At 40.6% G+C, this 20,349-nt stretch overlaps 1 protein-coding gene across 1 annotated transcript; it reads right to left on the minus strand.

Moving 5' to 3' along the window:
* Positions 1-2,077: 2,077 nt before the first annotated feature.
* Positions 2,078-18,389, minus strand: LOC140570011 (NLR family CARD domain-containing protein 3-like). The gene is made up of 12 exons (XM_072692587.1): positions 18,058-18,389; positions 17,439-17,533; positions 17,177-17,284; positions 16,925-17,038; positions 15,658-15,706; positions 15,115-15,319; positions 12,995-14,771; positions 12,195-12,368; positions 9,578-9,751; positions 8,010-8,183; positions 5,084-5,257; positions 2,078-2,781 (listed from the first exon to the last, which is right to left on the minus strand). The coding sequence occupies exons 2-12, from the start codon at positions 17,480-17,482 to the stop codon at positions 2,550-2,552; spliced, it is 3,225 nt and encodes a 1,074-aa protein (XP_072548688.1). The 5' UTR covers positions 17,483-17,533; positions 18,058-18,389; the 3' UTR covers positions 2,078-2,549.
* Between the last annotated feature and the right edge of the window lie 1,960 nt (positions 18,390-20,349).

A 20,349-nucleotide genomic window follows, 5' to 3' on the forward strand; every position in this document is an offset into this window, starting at 1 on the left:
TCATTTACCTCTCTCTCTCTCTCTGTCTCTCTCTGTCTCTCTCTCTCTCTGTTCATTTACCTCTCTCTCTCTCTCTGTCTCTCTCTGTCTCTCTCTCTCTCTGTTCATTTACCTCTCTCTCTCTCTCTGTCTGTCTCTCTGTTCATTTACCTCTCTCTCTCTCTCTCTCTGTCTCTCTCTCTCTCTGTCTCTCTGTTTATTTACCTCTCTCTCTCTCTGTTCATTTACCTCTCTCTCTCTCTCTCTCTCTCTCTCTCTCTCTCTCACTCTCTGTTTATTTACCTCTCTCTCTCACTCTCTCTCTCTCTCTCTGTTCATTTACCTCTCTCTCTCTCTCTGTCACTCTCTGTTTATTTACCTCTCTCTCTCACTCTCTCTCTCTCTCTCTCTCTCTCTCTCTCTCTCTAGTTTGTTTAAGAAACACACAGTGATCCTGTTAATGAGGCTGTCTGGAGAAAAGAATGGGACGGGGAGATTTTTTAGCTATTTGGGATCTTTTCTGAATACTGTTAATACTGCTCTGCAGAGTGTTTGTTCTGAGGACTTTTTGTTTTGGGGGATTTTACTGCACTGAGGACGATGTGCTAGATAGAAACCATACTGAACCTCATGCTGCATCACAGCGTATTCTTCCAGAGTCCATGAAAGCGTACAGCTTGTGTGATGTGTGGAGGGTCCTGAATCAGACCCTTAGGCAGTAGACTTGGGTCAGGGTGAGAGACGGTTTTGTGTCTCTATCCAGATTGGACTGGTTTAATTGGGTTAAGCACCTTAATGTTTTTAAAAGCTGTGATATCACGCCTTTACCACGTCTTTCAGATCAGAGCTTGGTTTTATGTTCTGTTTTTATTGCTAACATTAAATCTAAGAGTGTCTACTCTTAGAACTGTAGCAGTCCTTCATTAGTACTGAGAGGTTTCATATTTACATTTACATTTACGGCATTTAGCAGACGCTCCTTATGCAGAGCGACTTACAAAGTGCTTTGCTATTTACCCAAGAAAACCTTAGCTAGTTAGAATAGACTAATAATTCAAAAGATACCTCTAAGCTTTAGACATTACTAAACACAAGACAATAAGGTGACCATAGTACTCTATTCGCCCAAGTACTCTCGGAAGAGGTGGGTCTTCAGTCTGCGTTTGAAGACAGCGAGCGACTCAGCCGTTCGGACACCCAGGGAAGCTCGTTCCACCACTTTTGGTCAGGACAGAAAAAAGCCTGGACGCTTGTCTTCTGCGGATTTTGAGGATGGCGGGGTCGAGCCGAGCCGTACTTGTAGCTCAAAGGGCTCTTGGTGCGGATCAGCTTTTGACCATTGCCATCAAGTATGGAGGGGCTGGTCCGTTCTTGGCTTTGTAGGCCAGCGTCAGGGTTCTGAATCTGATGCGGGCAGCAGCTACAGGAAGCCAGTGGAGAGAACGCAGCAGTGGAGTGACATGGCTGAATTTAGGGACATTGAAGACGACCCGTGCCGCTGCATTCTGGATGAGTTGCAGGGGCCTGATGGTGTGCAGAGGGAGACCAGCCAGGAGAGAGCTGCAGTAATCAAGTCTGGACATGACGAGAGACTGAACAAGCACCTGGGTGGCCTCTCTAGAGAGGAAGGGTGGAATTCTCCGGATGTTGTACAGGAGAAATCTGCAGGACCGAATTACGTTTGTAACATGACTTGAGAACGATAACTGATCATCCATGACTACACCAAGGCTTCCAGCTTCTGTAGAAGGAGTGACCAGTGAGTTCTCAAAGGCGATGGCAAGATCATTTTTTGGTCCAGCAGTTCTCGGAATGTACAGCAGCTCCGTCTTGCTGGGGTTGAGTTTGAGGTGGTGAGCCGCCATCCAAGAAGAGACGTCGGCGAGGCATGCTGAGATGCGGCATGCTGATATGGTTTTAATATGGTTGATATGGCTGATATGGCTGAAGCATGCTGATATGGTTTTAATATGGTTGATATGGCTGATATGGCTGAAGCATGCTGATATGGTTTTAATATGGTTGATATGGCTGATATGGCTGAAGCATGCTGATATGGTTTTAATATGGTTGATATGGCTGATATGGCTCAAGCATGCTGATATGGTTTTAATATGGTTGATATGGCTGATATGGCTGAAGCATGCTGATATGGTTTTAATATGGTTGATATGGCTGATATGGCTGAAGCATGCTGATATGGTTTTAAGTCTATATAATCCTCAATAATATTGATCAGATCAACATATTTCTAATCCAGTTCTACTCACAGACCCCCTAGCAGAATGTAAATAGACTGAATGTGTTTACTCGTGTAAATCTGCCTCCAAAGTGCATGCCTCTTTATTCTGCACGCATTCAATCAGATCAGTGTGTAGAATCCATCAGTGCTTTCTGTAAGCTACCATGTTTTTATTGCTGTAGAAAAGATGTAGAGGGTTTCATTCTTATTGGATGCACTGTGTGTTTTTCAGAAAGTGTGAGAATTAGAGCTTATTCAGAGAGCAGTTTGTGTTCATTGTGATCATAGATACAATAAAACACACACTCACACACACCCACACACACACTCACACACTCACACACTCACACTCACACACACACACACCACTGAACAGCTGTTGATACCTGAGTGTGGTGAGTGTGCAGTGTGGATCCTCCAGTCTGGCAGACAGCAGCTTCACTCCTGACTCTCCTGGGTGGTTGTAGGTCAGATCCAGTTCTTTCAGGTGGGAGGGGTTTGAACTCAGAGCTGTAGCCAGAGAAGAACAGCCTTTCTCTGTGACCATACAACCAGACACTCTGCAGAGAGAGAGAGAGAGAGAGACAGAGAGAGAGAGAGAGAGAGAGAGAGATACAGAGAGAGAGAGAGAGAGACAGAGAGAGAGAGAGAGAGAGAGAGAGAGAGAGAGAGACAGAGAGAGAAAGAGAGAGAGAGAGAGAGAGAGAGAGATACACTTTGGTATCAAATAGACAGTTTCTGAACCAAGAATCTCCTTAAAAATCAACAGCACTCTTCAGTATAAAGACTAATTATAATGACACTGAAAAACACATTATTATTATTATTATTATTATTATTTTTATTATTATTATTACAGTTTAAATACAGTTGCTGGTGATTATCTGGCTGATAATTACTACATTATTATTATTATTATTATTATTATTATTATTATTAGTCTTTTTATTACACAGTTTAAATACAGTTGCTGGTGATTATCTGGCTGATAATTACTACATTATTATTATTATTATTATTATTATTATTATTATTATTACACAGTTTAAATACAGTTGCTGGTGATTATCTGGCTGATAATTACCACATTATTATTATTATTATTATTATTATTATTATTATTATTATTACTCAGTTTAAATACAGTTGCTGGTGATTATATGGCTGATAATTACTACATTATTATTATTATTATTATTATTATTATTATTATTATTACACAGTTTAAATACAGTTGCTGGTGATTATCTGGCTGATAATTACTACATTATTTTTATTATTATTATTATTACACAGTTTAAATACAGTTGCTGGTGATTATCTGGCTGATAATTACTACATTATTATTATTATTATTATTATTACACAGTTTAAATACAGTTGCTGGTGATTATCTGGCTGATAATTACTACATTATTATTATTATTATTATTATTATTGTTATTATTATTATTATTATTATTATTACACAGTTTAAATACAGTTGCTGGTGATTATCTGGCTGATAATTACTACATTATTATTAATATTATTATTATTATTGTTATTATTATTATTATTATTATTATTACACAGTTTAAATACAGTTGCTGGTGATTATCTGGCTGATAATTACTACATTATTATTATTATTATTATTATTATTACACAGTTTAAATACAGTTGCTGGTGATTATATGGCTGATAATTACTACATTATTATTATTATTATTATTATTATTATTACTCAGTTTAAATACAGTTGCTGGTGATTATATGGCTGATAATTACTACATTATTAAGCAGTAAAAACAGTAAATTCAGTTTTCAGTCTATTTGCCTCTAGAAGCACATGCAGAAATACACTCCTGCAGCTGAGTCATAAAAATTGTTGCTAAAACACAAACATCACTGTTTGACTCCTCACTTCTGGTAGAAAACCATCCTGTGCTATTTTACATTCACTATATGGACAAAAGTATTGGGACACCTGCTCATTCACTGTCTCCATCATTCCTGAGGACACTTGGCATTAGGCATGGTGCCAAAGATTTATGTTGATCTGCTTCAGAGAGTCTATAGGAAATACTTCTCTACAGGGACTAGACAGGCTGTGTGCATTTGCACATCAGTGTCAGCAATGGGTGCAACTTAAAATAGCTGAATGCATCATTAGCCTGCATTTACTTCAACATATAGTGTACTGTGATCAGTGATACACATTGTACAGTATGCTAGCCACACTGTAATTAAGTAGTCTTAATATAAAAACCTTCACCAATTCTCATGTTAAAATATTGACTTAATTAATATTTAATAAAGTCAGTCAGTTTATTACCAATAACTGCCATGATAACAACATTATAAAGGGATTATGATGTTCCTCTATAAAGACGTGTTTCCAGATCATATGGCATGTAGAACTGCTTCTTGTTATGATACTTGTCTTATAGCATATTACTGCACTTATAACAGGAGCAGATTATAATGAGTTAAAGGAGACTAAGAAAAAGCCTCTGATTGGATCACAGATGAGCTGTTAGGTCAGACTGGGTTCATTAAACACTATAAAACCAGTTTTAATTTCAGAATGTGTTGTGAGGTCAGAGTGAGTAATCATACATATCACTACACACTGAATGTTCAGTAGAGTCCATAGGTTCTGATTAATGTGTTTATGAGGAAGAAAGACCTCATCAGAAATCTTTCTAGACAATCTAAAGACGACTGCAGACGTTAGAGAGTTGGTCTTTGTTCGGTTACTGAACTCTGACCTTCACTAGAAACTTCATCTTGTATATTGATATAAAAACATCTTAGTAAAGCTCTGAATCTCACATCTTCACATTTATCATTTCAGAATGAACTGACAGAAACACTGACCTGAGAATCTGCAGTTTACAGTGTGAACTCTTCAGTCCAGCAGAGAGCAGCTCCACTCCTGAATCCTGCAGGTCATTGTTACTGAGGTCCAGCTCTTTCAGGGAGGAGTTTTCCAGCTTTAAAACTGATCCCAGAGCTTCACACGTCTTTACTCCAAGATTACATGAAGCCAGTCTGAAAAATGAAGAATAAACAGATTTTATTTGAGAATACACTTAAAGAGAAAGTGATACATTTCTGACAGTAAAAATAAGGAGTGTCTAACAGTAAATAATGTGTTAGTCTAAAGCTAATGTAGGAGAGTACTGGATCACACGCATCAAACATTTCAGGTCGTTAAACTAGACGACCTCCCCGATCCATCAGAGGGCACTGGATCCTAGCTCGTCAATAAAACTGTAATAAAAAGGGAAAACTTAACTTAGACCCCCTTCTTTGGAGGGCAGAAGAGTGCCCATTCCAGAGCACCCTAATTGGTGGGTGATTGTCTCTGTATCCTCTACATGTTACTGATGTATGTTCGTGCCTCAAACCCACGAGTTAATAGAGTTTAGCATTTACCAGTTCTAGCTGAAGAGGAAGTAAAATAACCTCTTTATTTAACTAGCTGCTTTATTTCTCATCATAGATTCTTTTTCTTAGTTCTTTTCTAGTGGTTCCACCAGAATAATCAGTGTATTACTCTTATTCATGTGTTCTCGTATTCGTTTATAGATAGATAGATAGATAGATAGATCACTTTATTTATCCCACAGGGAAAGTCAGTTTTTACAGCAGCAAAATCAAACAAGAGAGCAGCATGATAGAGGCAAAATAAAAGCGTAAAAGTGTAAAAGTGATTGTAGTGCAGTAATAATTACATTAATATAATGTAATATACAGAATGAATTATGTGTAATGTAACAGTGCAGTAACAGTAACTACATTAATATAATGTAGTGATGTAAGGCATCCTGGGGTATCATTACAGTATAGAGTTTAAAGTGGCAGTGCAGATGACAGAGCTGTGTGGCAGTACATACTGATGAACAGAAAAAGTGTCCGATTGAGAAACAGCGGGACTGTTCTATTAGTACACTCAGTGCACAATAATGTCCCGGCACAGTGACGAGGCGATTTATGATGATTTATGATGATTATGATGATTTATTACTCTTAATGGTTTTGTATTATTACTTGTTTATTAAATCTTATTAGTTCACAGTACGATTATTTACTTTACTTATTTTCAAGAGTAACAATCTTTATGTCAGTGTAGGATTCACACACACACACACAATAATAAAAGAAAATCTAGAATATAAGAAGGGTAGATATAATTAGGAAAGTGAGAAAGCAAAGACATTTGAAAAAGTAGCAGCAGTCTGATCACACTGTGAAAGGAATGTAGCAGCATGAATGAATAAGTAGTGGAAACATAATAAAGTGTCTAGTGTGGGTAAAGTGTCTCAGTGTCCTCAAAGTGTCAGTGCAGTGTGTTTGGCTAGGAGGAGTTTAGGAGTCTTACAGCTTCTGGAATGAAGCTGTTTCTCAGTCTGTTCATTTAACACCTAATGCTCTGCAGCCTCCTGCCTGAGGGGGGCAGGAATGTCCCTGGATTTTCTGAGCATATGCAGCTTTGGCCCTCTTAACACCTGCAGTCAGCTCTCCTCTAGCCCTCCTCAGATCATGTGTGTCGCCGGACCTGAAGGCAGCATCCTTCTTTCAGTAGAGAACGCACCTCTGCATTCAGCCAGGGTTTCTGGTTCATGTAGAAGGTCACAGTCTTTGTGGTGGTGACATTTACATTTACATTTAAGGCATTTAGCAGACGCTCTTCTCCAGCACGAGTTACAAAAGTGCTTCACTATTTCCTCAAGAATAACCTCAGCTAGTGTAAATACGTCAGCGAGACATGCTGAGATGAGGGTAGAAACCTGTGTGTGAGACGGTGGGACGGTTGTTTACAACTTAAAGCCTCAAACTTGTGAAATAAGTATTTTGTATAAGTAGTTTGTCTAGTTTTTCTTCGTCTTGTTTAGTTTTCACGTTAGATTTTGTCAGATTTCTAACGAACACCAGCCAATCAAACCTTTTAGCAAGTCTACATGAAACTGTCACATCCTGCCTAAAGAAGACTCAAGCATCCATAGCAGCCGTGTTGCTCCACCTGAACAGAGCCTGTGAATGCTGCTCTACCACGCAGGATGGCTTCCCTACTGGGCTGATCAGAGGTGCAACAGCATTCCTCAGGGATCCGTTCCTTCCACCTCGAAGCCTAGTCTCGACTGGACCTTCTGTCTAGAGCCGACCTTTGGGTCTCTCTTCAAAGCTCCAGACCCAAACTACTGGTGACTAGAGTTTAACTTGAGCAGGGACGTTACATTCAGATTGTTCAGTCTTGCACACCGATCATGTTACCTTCGTTTAACAGCGATCAGTCAGACCAGTCTAGTTCTAGCCAATAGCAGTAGCTGTCCATGTGATCAAATCCAACAGTCAGTGCACTTCTCCAAACAACTCACCTCATTACTATTCTAACCACTATCTCAGGAATAACGTCCTGTGGGGTGAGTGTTGATACACTAAACTCATGCCTACCTTCAAGACTGTGATCCTGAAATGATCTCTCTCATTATTACATGTTTCTATGATAATGTTTTATTAATTATAACTGGCTCTTGTGTGAGTGTATACAAAGAGATTGAGTCCCTGGAGCGAGAAAACTGCCTCTTGAATTGAGACTGAATTTAATTCAGAACTGAACTGCAAATCAAAGTAAGTTTTATTTATGGTGGAGTCTAAACTGAACCAACCAGTTACCAAAAATCTACAGTCCTTGGCGAGAATTACAGGTGGTGCCCCATTCATTCAGGTCATAGCTAATTATTTCACATCTCACATCTTCACATTTATCATTTCAGAATGAAGTGACAGAAACACTGACCTGAGAATCTGCAGTTTACAGTGTGAACTCTTCAGTCCAGCAGAGAGCAGCTCCACTCCTGAATCCTGCAGGTCATTGTTACTGAGGTCCAGCTCTTTCAGGGAGGAGTTTTCCAGCTTTAAAACTGATCCCAGAGCTTCACACGTCTTTACTCCAAGATTACATGAAGCCAGTCTGAAAAATGAAGAATAAACAGATTTTACAATAAACTGAAAGAGGAAGATTTGAATGGGCAGATAAAGAATAGAGAACAGAATTAAACTGAAATACAGCGTCCGTCTAAAGTCCTGGAGTTTCTTTATATAGAGATAGAAAACATGCAGAAAGCTCCAGTTCCACATGCTGACCCATTTTACTGTGAACAACTATTTTCAGCTTGCTCATAAGTCCATGTTTGCAACCCTCCACCACCCCCCTCCCTTTAAACTCTGTTATCCCTCATTCTGATCTCTTTTGATTTGATCAGAATCAGAAATCCAGTATCTCACATTATTAGAATATTTTATTTGGAGTAAATTACTATTCAAACACTATAAACACAGAGTATCTCTCGCTCTAGTCCAGGACAAGCCCATATTCATGAGGAAGACTGCTGGCCTGACAATCATCATCACCCTCCATAAGGAGGATAAGCCACAGAAGAGCACTGCTGAAAGGCTGGCTGTTCTCAGAGTGCTGTATCAGAGCTTATTAATGGAAAGTTGTCTGGAAGGTAAAATGAGGTGGGAGAAGGTGCATGAGAAACAGGGACGATCACAGCCTTGAGAGGATTGTGAAGAAAAGCTGATTCACAAATTTGGACTCAGGCTGGTGTCATCAAGAGCCACCACGTACAGACATGTCAAAGAAAGGCTGCAACAGGGCTTTTTCACACGAGGAGGAGGGGTCAAGTCCCGGGTGAGGTGATGTGTCTACGAAAATGGATGCTGTGACACTACCACATAAGGAGACCTGTGGAATATTTATTTTAATGACCTGAACCCTAACATGACTTCTCACTGGATACTTGGCTTATTGCATATTACTGCACCTATAACAGAAACATCAAATCTGAACAGCACTAGAACAGATCAAATCTCCAAACACCCCTTAATGAGCAAACTACAGACACAAGCAGCAAGGAATTATCTCAAGGAATTAGATCTGTTGGATAACATTAGATCTATTAAGGCTGACTTGGTGGGATCACACAAGTTTGGTCTTGTTGGTTCTGGTTCCAGCTGATTAAGAGAGAGGTTACCACACACTTCCCTCAGGTGATCGGCTGCATTAGTTAACCAGTTCAGATTAAAATCACCTACAATCAACATTTCTGAGTCAATGTATGGAAATAAAAGCTCAGCTAAATCATCTACAGCATGAAAAGACACAGAAGCAGGTCTGTAGACACCAGCTCCCACAAAGCTGTTACAAACCTGTGAGTTTTTACTTGGATATTAGCTTTAACTAATGACCTGACCTTCACTAGAAACTTCATCTTGTATATTGATATAAAAACATCTTAGTAAAGCTCTGAATCTCACATCTTCACATTTATCATTTCAGAATGAACTGACAGAAACACTGACCTGAGAATCTGCAGTTTACAGTGTGAACTCTTCAGTCCAGCAGAGAGCAGCTCCACTCCTGAATCCTGCAGGTCATTGTTACTGAGGTCCAGCTCTTTCAGGGAGGAGTTTTCCAGCTTTAAAACTGATCCCAGAGCTTCACACGTCTTTACTCCAAGATTACATGAAGCCAGTCTGAAAAATGAAGAATAAACAGATTTTATTTGAGAACACACTTAAAGAGAAAGTGATACATTTCTGACAGTAAAAATAAGGAGTGTCTAACAGTAAATGATGTGTTAGCCTAAAGCTAATGTAGGAGAGTACTGGATCACATGCATCAAACATTTCAGGTCGTTAAACTAGACGACCTCCCCGATCCATCAGAGGGCACTGGATCCTAGCTCGTCAATAAAACTGTTATAAAAAGAGAAAACTTAACTTAGACCCCCTTCTTTGGAGGGCAGAAGAGTGCCCATTCCAGAGCACCCTAATTGGTGGGTGATTGTCTCTGTATCCTCTACATGTTACTGATGTATGTTCGTGCCTCAAACCCACGAGTTAATAGAGTTTAGCATTTACCAGTTCTAGCTGAAGAGGAAGTAAAATAACCTCTTTATTTAACTAGCTGCTTTATTTCTCATCATAGATTCTTTTTCTTAGTTCTTTTCTAGTGGTTCCACCAGAATAATCAGTGTATTACTCTTATTCATGTGTTCTCGTATTCGTTTATGATGATTTATTACTCTTAATGGTTTTGTATTATTACTTATTTATGAAATCTTATTAGTTCACAGTACGATTATTTACTTTACTTATTTTCAAGAGTAACAATCTTTATGTCAGTGTAGGATTCACACACACACACACACAATAATAAAAGAAAATCTAGAATATAAGAATGGTAGATATAATTAGGAAAGTGAGAAAGCAAAGACATTTGAAAAAGTAGCAGCAGTCTGATCACACTGTGAAAGGAATGTAGCAGCATGAATGAATAAGTAGTGGAAACATAATAAAGTGTCTAGTGTGGGTAAAGTGTCTCAGTGTCCTCAAAGTGTCAGTGCAGTGTGTTTGGCTAGGAGGAGTTTAGGAGTCTTACAGCTTCTGGAATGAAGCTGTTTCTCAGTCTGTTCATTTAACACCTAATGCTCTGCAGCCTCCTGCCTGAGGGGGGCAGGAATGTCCCTGGATTTTCTGAGCATATGCAGCTTTGGCCCTCTTAACACCTGCAGTCAGCTCTCCTCTAGCCCTCCTCAGTTCATGTGTGTCGCCGGACCTGAAGGCAGCATCCTTCTTTCAGTAGAGAACGCACCTCTGCATTCAGCCAGGGTTTCTGGTTCATGTAGAAGGTCACAGTCTTTGTGGTGGTGACATTTACATTTACATTTAAGGCATTTAGCAGACGCTCTTCTCCAGCACGAGTTACAGAAGTGCTTCACTATTTCCTCAAGAATAACCTCAGCTAGTTTAAATACGTCAGCGAGACATGCTGAGATGAGGGTAGAAACCTGTGTGTCAGACGGTGGGAAAAGAAAAGGAACAGAGAGACAGAAAGGTCAAGGCCGGAGTTAAAGTTCCAGTTGGCTTAAAGAACGGAGCTCCAGAAGAAGAAGAAGAGAAGAAGCCTCAGCTAAAAAAAACGGTTATTTACAACTTAAAGCCTCAAACTTGTGAAATAAGTATTTTGTATAAGTAGTTTGTCTAGTTTTTCTTCTGTTCGTCTTGTTTAGTTTTCACGTTAGATTTTGTCAGATTTCTAACGAACACCAGCCAATCGAACCTTTGAACAAGTCTACATGAAACTGTCACATCCTGCCTAAAGAAGACTCAAGCATCCATAGCAGCCGTGTTGCTCCACCTGAACAGAGCCTGTGAATGCTGCTCTACCACGCAGGATGGCTTCCCTACTGGGCTGATCAGAGGTGCAACAGCATTCCTTAGGGATCCGTTCCTTCCACCTCGAAGTCTTGTCTCGACTGGACCTTCTGTCTAGAGCCGACCTTTGGGTCTCTCTTCAAAGCTCCAGACCCAAACTACTGGTGACTAGAGTTTAACTTGAGCAGGGACGTTACATTCAGATTGTTCAGTCTTGCACACCGATCATGTTACCTTCGTTTAACAGCGATCAGTCAGACCAGTCTAGTTCTAGCCAATAGCAGTAGCTGTCCATGTGATCAAATCCAACAGTCAATGCACTTCTCCAAACAACTCACCTCATTACTATTCTAACCACTATCTCAGGAATAACGTCCTGTGGGGTGAGTGTTGATACACTAAACTCATGCCTACCTTCAAGACTGTGATCCTGAAATGATCTCTCTCATTATTACATGTTTCTATGATAATGTTTTATTAATTATAACTGGCTCTTGTGTGAGTGTATACAAAGAGATTGAGTCCCTGGAGCGAGAAAACTGCCTCTTGAATTGAGACTGAATTTAATTCAGAACTGAACTGCAAATCAAGGCAAGTTTTATTTAAGGTGGAGTCTAAACTGAAACAACCAGTTACCAAAAATCTACAGTCCTGGGCGAGAATTACAGGTGGTGCCCCATTCATTCAGGTCATAGCTAATTAATTCACATCTCACATCTTCACATTTATCATTTCAGAATGAACTGACAGAAACACTGACCTGAGAATCTGCAGTTTACAGTGTGAACTCTTCAGTCCAGCAGAGAGCAGCTCCACTCCTGAATCCTGCAGGTCATTGTTACTGAGGTCCAGCTCTTTTAGGGAGGAGTTTTCCAGCTTTAAAACTGATCCCAGAGCTTCACACGTCTTTACTCCAAGATTACATGAAGCCAGTCTGAAAAATGAAGAATGAACAGGTTTTACAATAAACTGAAAGAGGAAGATTTGAATGGACAGATAAAGAATAGAGAACAGAATTAAACTGAAATACAGCGTCCGTCTAAAGTCCTGGAGTTTCTTTATATAGAGATAGAAAACATGCAGAAAGCTCCAGTTCCACATGCTGACCCATTTTACTGTGACCAACGTGGACCTGCAGCTCACCAACAGCTCTGGGAGAGATTTTAGTGGTGTTATGAAATGCCTGAATATTATTCATATTATTGGCTCTCCTTAACTAGACACCCAATGAACGACTAGAACAGCAGCACTACTTCCAATCTTCTCTGTTCACTTATTATCACCATTAATTCATTTCTCTCTTAAAGAGACAGTAACTGAAACTGATCTGAACAAAGTTAATTGGTATATCTTCTCATATATATCAGCCCATTAGGCTGAATCTTAATTTTCAAGTGGGAAACAGAAATAACACACACACACACACACACACACACACAGACACAGACAGACACACTCTCTCACACAGGATAATTCATACTAATGTGATTCACTGTAAACTGGTTCTAATCATCAGCAGTTCATTAAAAACTGTGGAAACGCCTGAAGGAAAATACTCACACAGCTCTTCTGGATGCTTTGACTACTGGCAGCAGCCTCAGAAGACACTCCTCTGATGGCTCATATTTACTGAGGTCAAACTCCTTCAGCTCTTCTTCGGAGTTCAGCAACACAAACACCAGAGCTGACCACTGAGCAGGAGAGAGCCTGGCCCGATGAAGACGACGGTCACCACCTCTGTTCAGGTATTTCTGCACTTCCTGCACTAGAGAGTGATCATTCAGTTCATTCAAACAGTGGAACAGATTGATGGATTTCTCTGGAGAGATGTTCTTCTTAATCTTCTTCTTGATGTATTTGACTGTTTCCTCGTTGCTGTGAGAGCTCCTCTCTGTCGGTGTCAGTACGCCTCGTAAGAGAGTCTGATTAGACTCCAGTGAGAGACCCAGAAGGAAACAAAGGAACAGGTCCAGGTGTCCACTCTCACTCTGTAAGGCTTCGTCCACTGCACTGTTGAGGAAGTTAGCTTTCTTTGACTTCCTGGCACGATTGGAGAGTTTACTGGTTTGCTGATTTGGAACCTTTCTGTTGAGAAACGCATATAAAGCAGCAAGGAACTCCTGAACGCTCAGATGCACAAAGCTGAAGACCTTCCCCAGGTGCAGCTCATGCTCCTCTCTGAAGATCTGGGTGCACACTCCTGAGTACACTGACACTTCTCTAATATCAATGCCACTCTCTCTTAGGTCTTCCTCATAGAAGATCAGGTTTCCTTTCTCGAGCTGCTGGAAAGCCAGTTTCCCCAGAGCCAGAATACTTTCTCTAGTCTGCTGAGGATCAAGGTCACTTCCTCCACTGTACTTCTGGCTCTTGTGTTTGATCTGAAAGATCAGGAAGTGTGTGAACATCTGCGTCAGGGTTTTGGGGGTTTCTCCACTCTCAGCTTCACTCAGCATTCTCTCTAGAACAGTGGCTGCAATCCAGCAGAAGACCGGTATGTGGCACATGATGTAGAGGCTTCTTGAAGACCTGATGTGTGTGAAGACTTTGTTGGCCAGGTCCTGATCACTGATCCTCTTCCTGAAGTACTCCTGTTTCTGAGGGTCACTGAAACCCCGCACTTCTGTTACCTGATCAACACACTCAGGAGGGATCTGACTGACCGCTGCTGGACGAGATGTGATCCAGAGGAGAGCAGAGGGAAGCAGATTCCCCTTGATGAGGTTCGTCAGCAGAACATCCACTGAGGTCTTTTCTTCTATATCCACCAAGTTCTCATTGTTCTGGAAATCTAGAGGCAGTCGACACTCATCCAGACCATCAAAGATGAACATGATCTTGTAGCTCTTATAATGTCTGGGTTTTAAATCTTGTGTTTCTGGGAAGAAGCTCTGAAGAAGATTCACCAGACTGAGCTTCTTCTCCTTCATCAGGTTCAGTTCTCTAAAAGGAAGTGGAAATATGAAGAGAACGTCCTGATTTACTTCTCCTTCAGCCCAGTCCAGAATGAACTTCTGCACAGAGACTGTTTTTCCAATTCCAGCAACTCCTTTAGTCAGTACGGTTCTGATGGGCTGGTTCTGTTCTGGTAATGGTTTAAAGACGTCGCTGCATTTGATTGGTGTCTCCTGTGCTGCCCTTTTTCTGGATGCAGCTTCAATCTGCTTCACCTCATGTTCCTGATTGACCTCTCCACCCCCTCCCTCTGTGATGTAGAGCTCTGTGTAGATCTCATTCAGAAGTGCTGAGTTTCCAAGGCCTGAGATTCCTTCATTAATTCTCTGACATTTATCCCTCAGTTTGGATTTGAGCTTTCGATGACAAGCTGGGGCCAATTCTGATACCAGAGGAAGACAATAGAAACATGTGATCAGCTGTGATCCTGCATTAAAGACCCCTGTGTAGAACAACTCTGTGATACAGTGAATAAATCATTTAAAAATAAAGATTGTAGTGTGTTGTTTCTGTAGCAGCTGTAGAGCTCTTAGAGCTGTTAATGGTGTTTCTACAAAATCAGTAAGTGTTAGGTTTAAGGACTACAGTTGATGCTGTGATACATTATCCTATAATTACAAAATCCAATGAAGTATTGATTTTTATTCCCTTTGAAAAGCGGGACTTCACTGAGGAATACATTAGCACTCAGGTTGGGGACCATGGTCATGACCCAGAACTCTTACTGCTCTCTAGTGTGTTAGCGAGGTCTGTCTGCTTCATGTTCCTCAGGATCTGCAGTGTGATCTTCAGCACCCCCTCTCTCCCCCCTCTCTGATCATCCTCATCCTCCACCTCTCTCTCAGAGCATGCTGGGTAATCTGGACTCAGGAGCTTCTTGAATGTGTTCAGCTCATTCTCCACTAGAGAGATAAATTTCTGCTGCAGCTCCTGATTAAGAACAAACATCAGAGAATCACTAAAGCTGCACCATTACAGAGAGAGATGATCTGAACACAGAACAATCTGCTAAACAGAAGAGAGACACTGATCTGAGGAGTGGAGGAGTTCTGGATGCTGTGATTCTGTAATGTGTAAAAGGACTTAAACATCATGTTACTGAACAGCATCTTAAAGTATTAATATGAACACTGTTACAGTTAGAATACACCAGCAACTGAAGGAGACTGAATAATGATTAGTAAAGTATCAAAACTTTAAAGCAGCTTTAAACTGAGAAATGAAAGAAATCAGGGAGACCCTCATCATGTGACTGGTTTAGGACTGACCTTGAATATATGCTCCAGTTTTTCTCTGTGAATATTCTTCTTCTGGACGCTGTGGACGAATAGAAAACCCACACTGTGATCTCCATGAATTAATCAGCTGATATAGCAGCTCACATCTGCACTCACCACCAACAATCAAACACAAGTGATATTGACAGAAGATAAAAGTTGAGAGTTTTAATAAAATAAAGAATAACAGACAATAACAGATCAAATTAAAAGACTGAACTTCAGTAAAAGCTGAATTAAACCCACACATTTCCAAATGTTTCTTAAAGGTGAAAACAGAGCTCGACCGTCTACTAATGTAAACAAAGACGACTTCACAAAGATACATGTGTGTTTTGGTAGCGGAGCTTTCTGTCTCTGACTTCAGTTTTCAGACGTAGCAAATCTATCATTTCTTGGGTTTATTCAGGATAAAAATGTCTGAAAGTTGTGAATGTGTTTGTTTGAGTCATTACTCGTCTGGTAAGAGCTCTGAAAAGAACTAAATCTGAGTGGAATTCTGTAGAATTTCATCCATTTGTAAATCTAACTGAACACACAGCAGCCTGACTGAACACCCATCTGTTCATTACATTATAACCCATATACCATTGACCCAAAGCCCACTTTGACTGTCCTGCTTATATCACTGATATCACCTGCTTATACTAACTGTCCTATTTCTATGAGAAACTGTAAGGTTTGGATGTGAAACACTGGTGTGTAATTTCATGCACAGCTGCCTCATTTATGATCTAAGTTAATGACTGGCTCTGACTCTCAGTAGCTCTGTTTACATGCAGAGATTTTCACCAATCTGAATAAGAGTTCATTCTGATTGTAGACAACGACTGAACTGTTTATATGAACATTAAACATCCTCACATCACCCAACACCTCCCACCCCATCCCATCCCTGTAGAACCCATCAAAACACCCCCACTCTTCTCTCAAACACGTCCCCCTACTGTCTCTATATATAGATATGTGTGTAACTGTCCACCCTATAGCTGATATTGTAATTTAGGGAGTAGAACCGACTCTCTGTGAGCTCGTTTAGTGATCTAGAACATTGTTCAGGTCAGTCAGTCTAATCTAGAACCTGTCTCACCATCACACCCAGCTGTGTACACTGATCATTAAATACAGAGAAACTCAGAACCTCACACTGAGCTCCTGTGTGGAAATCAGTGCAGAGGAACAGCATGAAGATCACCTGCAGTGAGTGTGTGTGTGTGTGTGTGTGTGTGTGTGTGTGTGTGTGTGTTGTTCTACTCACTTTGGGTTAGAGGTCACAGCTTCACTGCTGAAAGTAGGAGGAGGATCCATGGACCGGTCACTCTTCATAGACACACAGCTGGGCTCTGGAGAAACTGCTCTCTGTGTTTCAGTCCTGTTAACATTAAACACAGTGAAAACTCCAGCATTTACACACTGAACTCCAACACACACCACATCTTTAAGAAAGCTCAGGAACACATTTGAAGAGCTTCACTCTCAGAACAGTAGTTTACTGAGTGCAGTGATGTACCGAGACTCAGAGCTTCCTCCTCCACTGCTGAAGTGTAGAGGATGATCCATGGACCGTATCCTCTTCATAGACACAGCGCTGGGGGCTGGAGATGCTGCTCTCTTCACCCTGAAAACAGTTGATTCATGATGATCCATGATGAGAGTAAAGTGTGGAGTAATGACTTCCTTTACTAAAACTCCTTCAGCTTCAACATGAGGGACATAAACACTCTCTCCTTCTCCTGGTTCTTCAGATGAAGTGCTGATATGAGGATACTCACTCTGGGGCACTTCCTCCACTGCTGGAGGTAAGAGGCTCCATCATGGAGCTGTTCCTCTTCTAACACACACTGCTGGACACTGGAGATGCTGCTCTCTGAGAACAGATCATTTACAACAGATTCACTGTAAGAACAGCTGGAAACTGGAGTTTTCACACACGCCCACTTTGTACTGATCACTAATTCTAATATTGATTAGAGTGTTAGTAAGGTGGCGGTTTACACCTTTAAGTAAAGAACACTGTACTGAAATGATTAACTCTAACTTGGGAATTAAAACTCTGCTATGAAGCCCCTCACAGATCCAGTCCTCTATTCCTGTACAAGAACCCACTCAATAGTGTGAACACAGAGCTAATCAGAACTGGAGGAACTAGAAGAACAGGACTGGAAGTTCTATTAGCTGATCTATTTAAGAAGCAGTTCATGTGAAGCAGTGAAGCACATTTACAGCACTGTTGTGGCCCACAGACAGCTCTGTCCCACCAGCACGACTCTGGAGCTGAGCTCCACTGGTAGAAACACTAATATTATGGGGTGGCTCCTTTTGTTCTGTTGGTCTCTGTACTTGCGTTGCGGGCCCGAACCGCTGCTTGTGTTCAGGGTGGTCTCAAACTACCTGTCCGCTTCGTGCGCTGAACGCAGGAAGACCCTCGACTCCCTCAGTGAGAGCCGTCCGACTTCACCTCAGCATGGGGGGCGTCCAATGCTGCCAGAGGAGATCTGACCGCTCCCGGTAGTTCAGACCGCTATCTGGGCTGGATCTATTCCCCGGCTGGGAATGTGGACGGGACCGGGTACCGAGTCCGGCTACTTGTCAGGAGCTTGTAGAAGTTCTCAGCTCCACAACCTTGTTCTTCTGACTTGATAAAGATGAAGAATAAAACCTTCTTTACATGAAATCCAACACAAAGCAGCTGCGCTGTACTTTTCCCTCCTCTCTCTTTCACTTTCACTTTAACTTCAGTCACCTGACCTGATCCAGCACCCAGCCTACAGCGCCCTCTAGTGGAGAGACCTCCACACACCACAGTCTGTACACACTGCTACTGTAGGCAGTGCCCAAAGTCTGAAAGTCAGGGTTCAATCAGAGAACACTTCAGTCAGAGAAGATGGAGCAGATGTGAAACATGGAGTTTACTGACAAGAACAGCTGTTGTGTCTGAATCATGGATAGATAATGGAGAACATCTGTGGCTCCACATAAAGCATCAACATTAATAGAGCTGTAAAACTGCAAGAGAACCCAGTTCAGATACTGAACCTAAAGAGGAAGTACTGAGAAGAAGAAAATAAAAGTAAGGTCATTTCATCAACACTTTACAACAGGAATTCATTGATTATCAGACCTTAAACAGCATTAAGCTTTACTAAATGCCACTGTCTCAGTTCATTATTAAAGGGGATATATATGAAATTCACTTCTTTAGAGCTGGTGCTTAGACATTTGTATATATGGAGAACTTACCAGCCCAGGACTGCACAGGTCAGAAATCATAAGATCCTAGAGCTGCTGCAACCTGTCTGTGTGTGCTGACCACTTTTTACACTTTGTACAGTTTTGTAACACCTCTTAGATTGATTATGAAAATGTATTGTTTTTCTTATGGATCAGAAATACACTAAAAACTGTGGATCTTAAATGTTAAATGGGATTTGTGCAAAAGTACTTGCACATTAAATATGTAATGTTTTAGCTTACATTCTATTGAATTTTCAAAAAGTATAGAATATTATTATAATGTACACACACTTTGTTTATTTCTATTTGTTAATAAAAAACATCATATTTAAGTTTCCTACAGATTTGTACTTTTATTTTCAATCAGAAAATCATCTAATGTGGTATTAGAACAGGGGTGCACAATTCTTTGTATATGACTACATTCTCTGTAAATCGGTTCTTTGGTAAAAGTGGTTTCTTTTTGGGGTGATACAGAACCACTTCTTCAAAGATTCCATAAAGAATGATCTACACAAGAGTTTTCTACTGTTTGAAGAAACCATTAAAGCATGTGTTTAAAAATCATGACACCCTTTAAAATACATACAATTTGTAAAATATATTTAAACGTATGATATTAGCCTGAATTGTAGGTATTGTCAGGCTTGTGTTTTATTTCTTGCCTCATTGGTAAAGTAAAAAACTAAAAGATGGAGTGTGAAACTTTTGTCACACACTCAGTCTGGTTTGTAGGAAACTTTGTCAAGGAGAGCTCTGTTGTGGAGGATGCACTGGACCTCTGTACCCTAGTCCCTCAGATTGGCTGGAATGAGCAGCACTATTAGTGGCATTACACACCGTACTCTAACAATTCTGAAATCACATGTAAGGAAAGCTGCACTTCAACTTTGCCTCCAATTCTTTTGGTTTGAGATTGTGTATAGATGACAGAGAATTGAACCACATCAGTAAAATGTTTACACACCCCTTGCCTTTAGTTTCTGTAGCATTAGAACCGCTCTGGGGCACATCTGTTTTCACCGAGCTTGACCTGTAAAGTGTGTATAATCTAGTGCGCACTATTGCACACTTTGTCACCACTATGGGGCACTTAGATTATTTGGTTATGCCCTTTGGGTTTGCTAATACCCTGGATGTATTCTAATCCATTATTAATAAGGTTCTGAGGGAAATGCTAGGGCTCTTCATCTAAGCTTACATTACATCATTTTTATGCCACTGTAAGTACAAACACAAACGCAGGAAATACTAAATATACAAATATGTGCATGTACATGTTCACATGTGTGCATTAAGGCTGGGTGATTAAGGTCCAGACTAAGTTACTATACTAACAGTAAAATGCAGTAAATATGTAGACAAGCCATCAGTTCTTTGACAAAAGTGGAACCCTTTTTGGAGTGATACAGAACCACCTCTTCAAAGGTTCCCTGAAGAATAATCTAC

This window comes from Salminus brasiliensis, chromosome 1 (genome assembly GCF_030463535.1).
Source record: "Salminus brasiliensis chromosome 1, fSalBra1.hap2, whole genome shotgun sequence".
NCBI classification, from domain to species: Eukaryota; Metazoa; Chordata; class Actinopteri; order Characiformes; family Bryconidae; genus Salminus; species Salminus brasiliensis.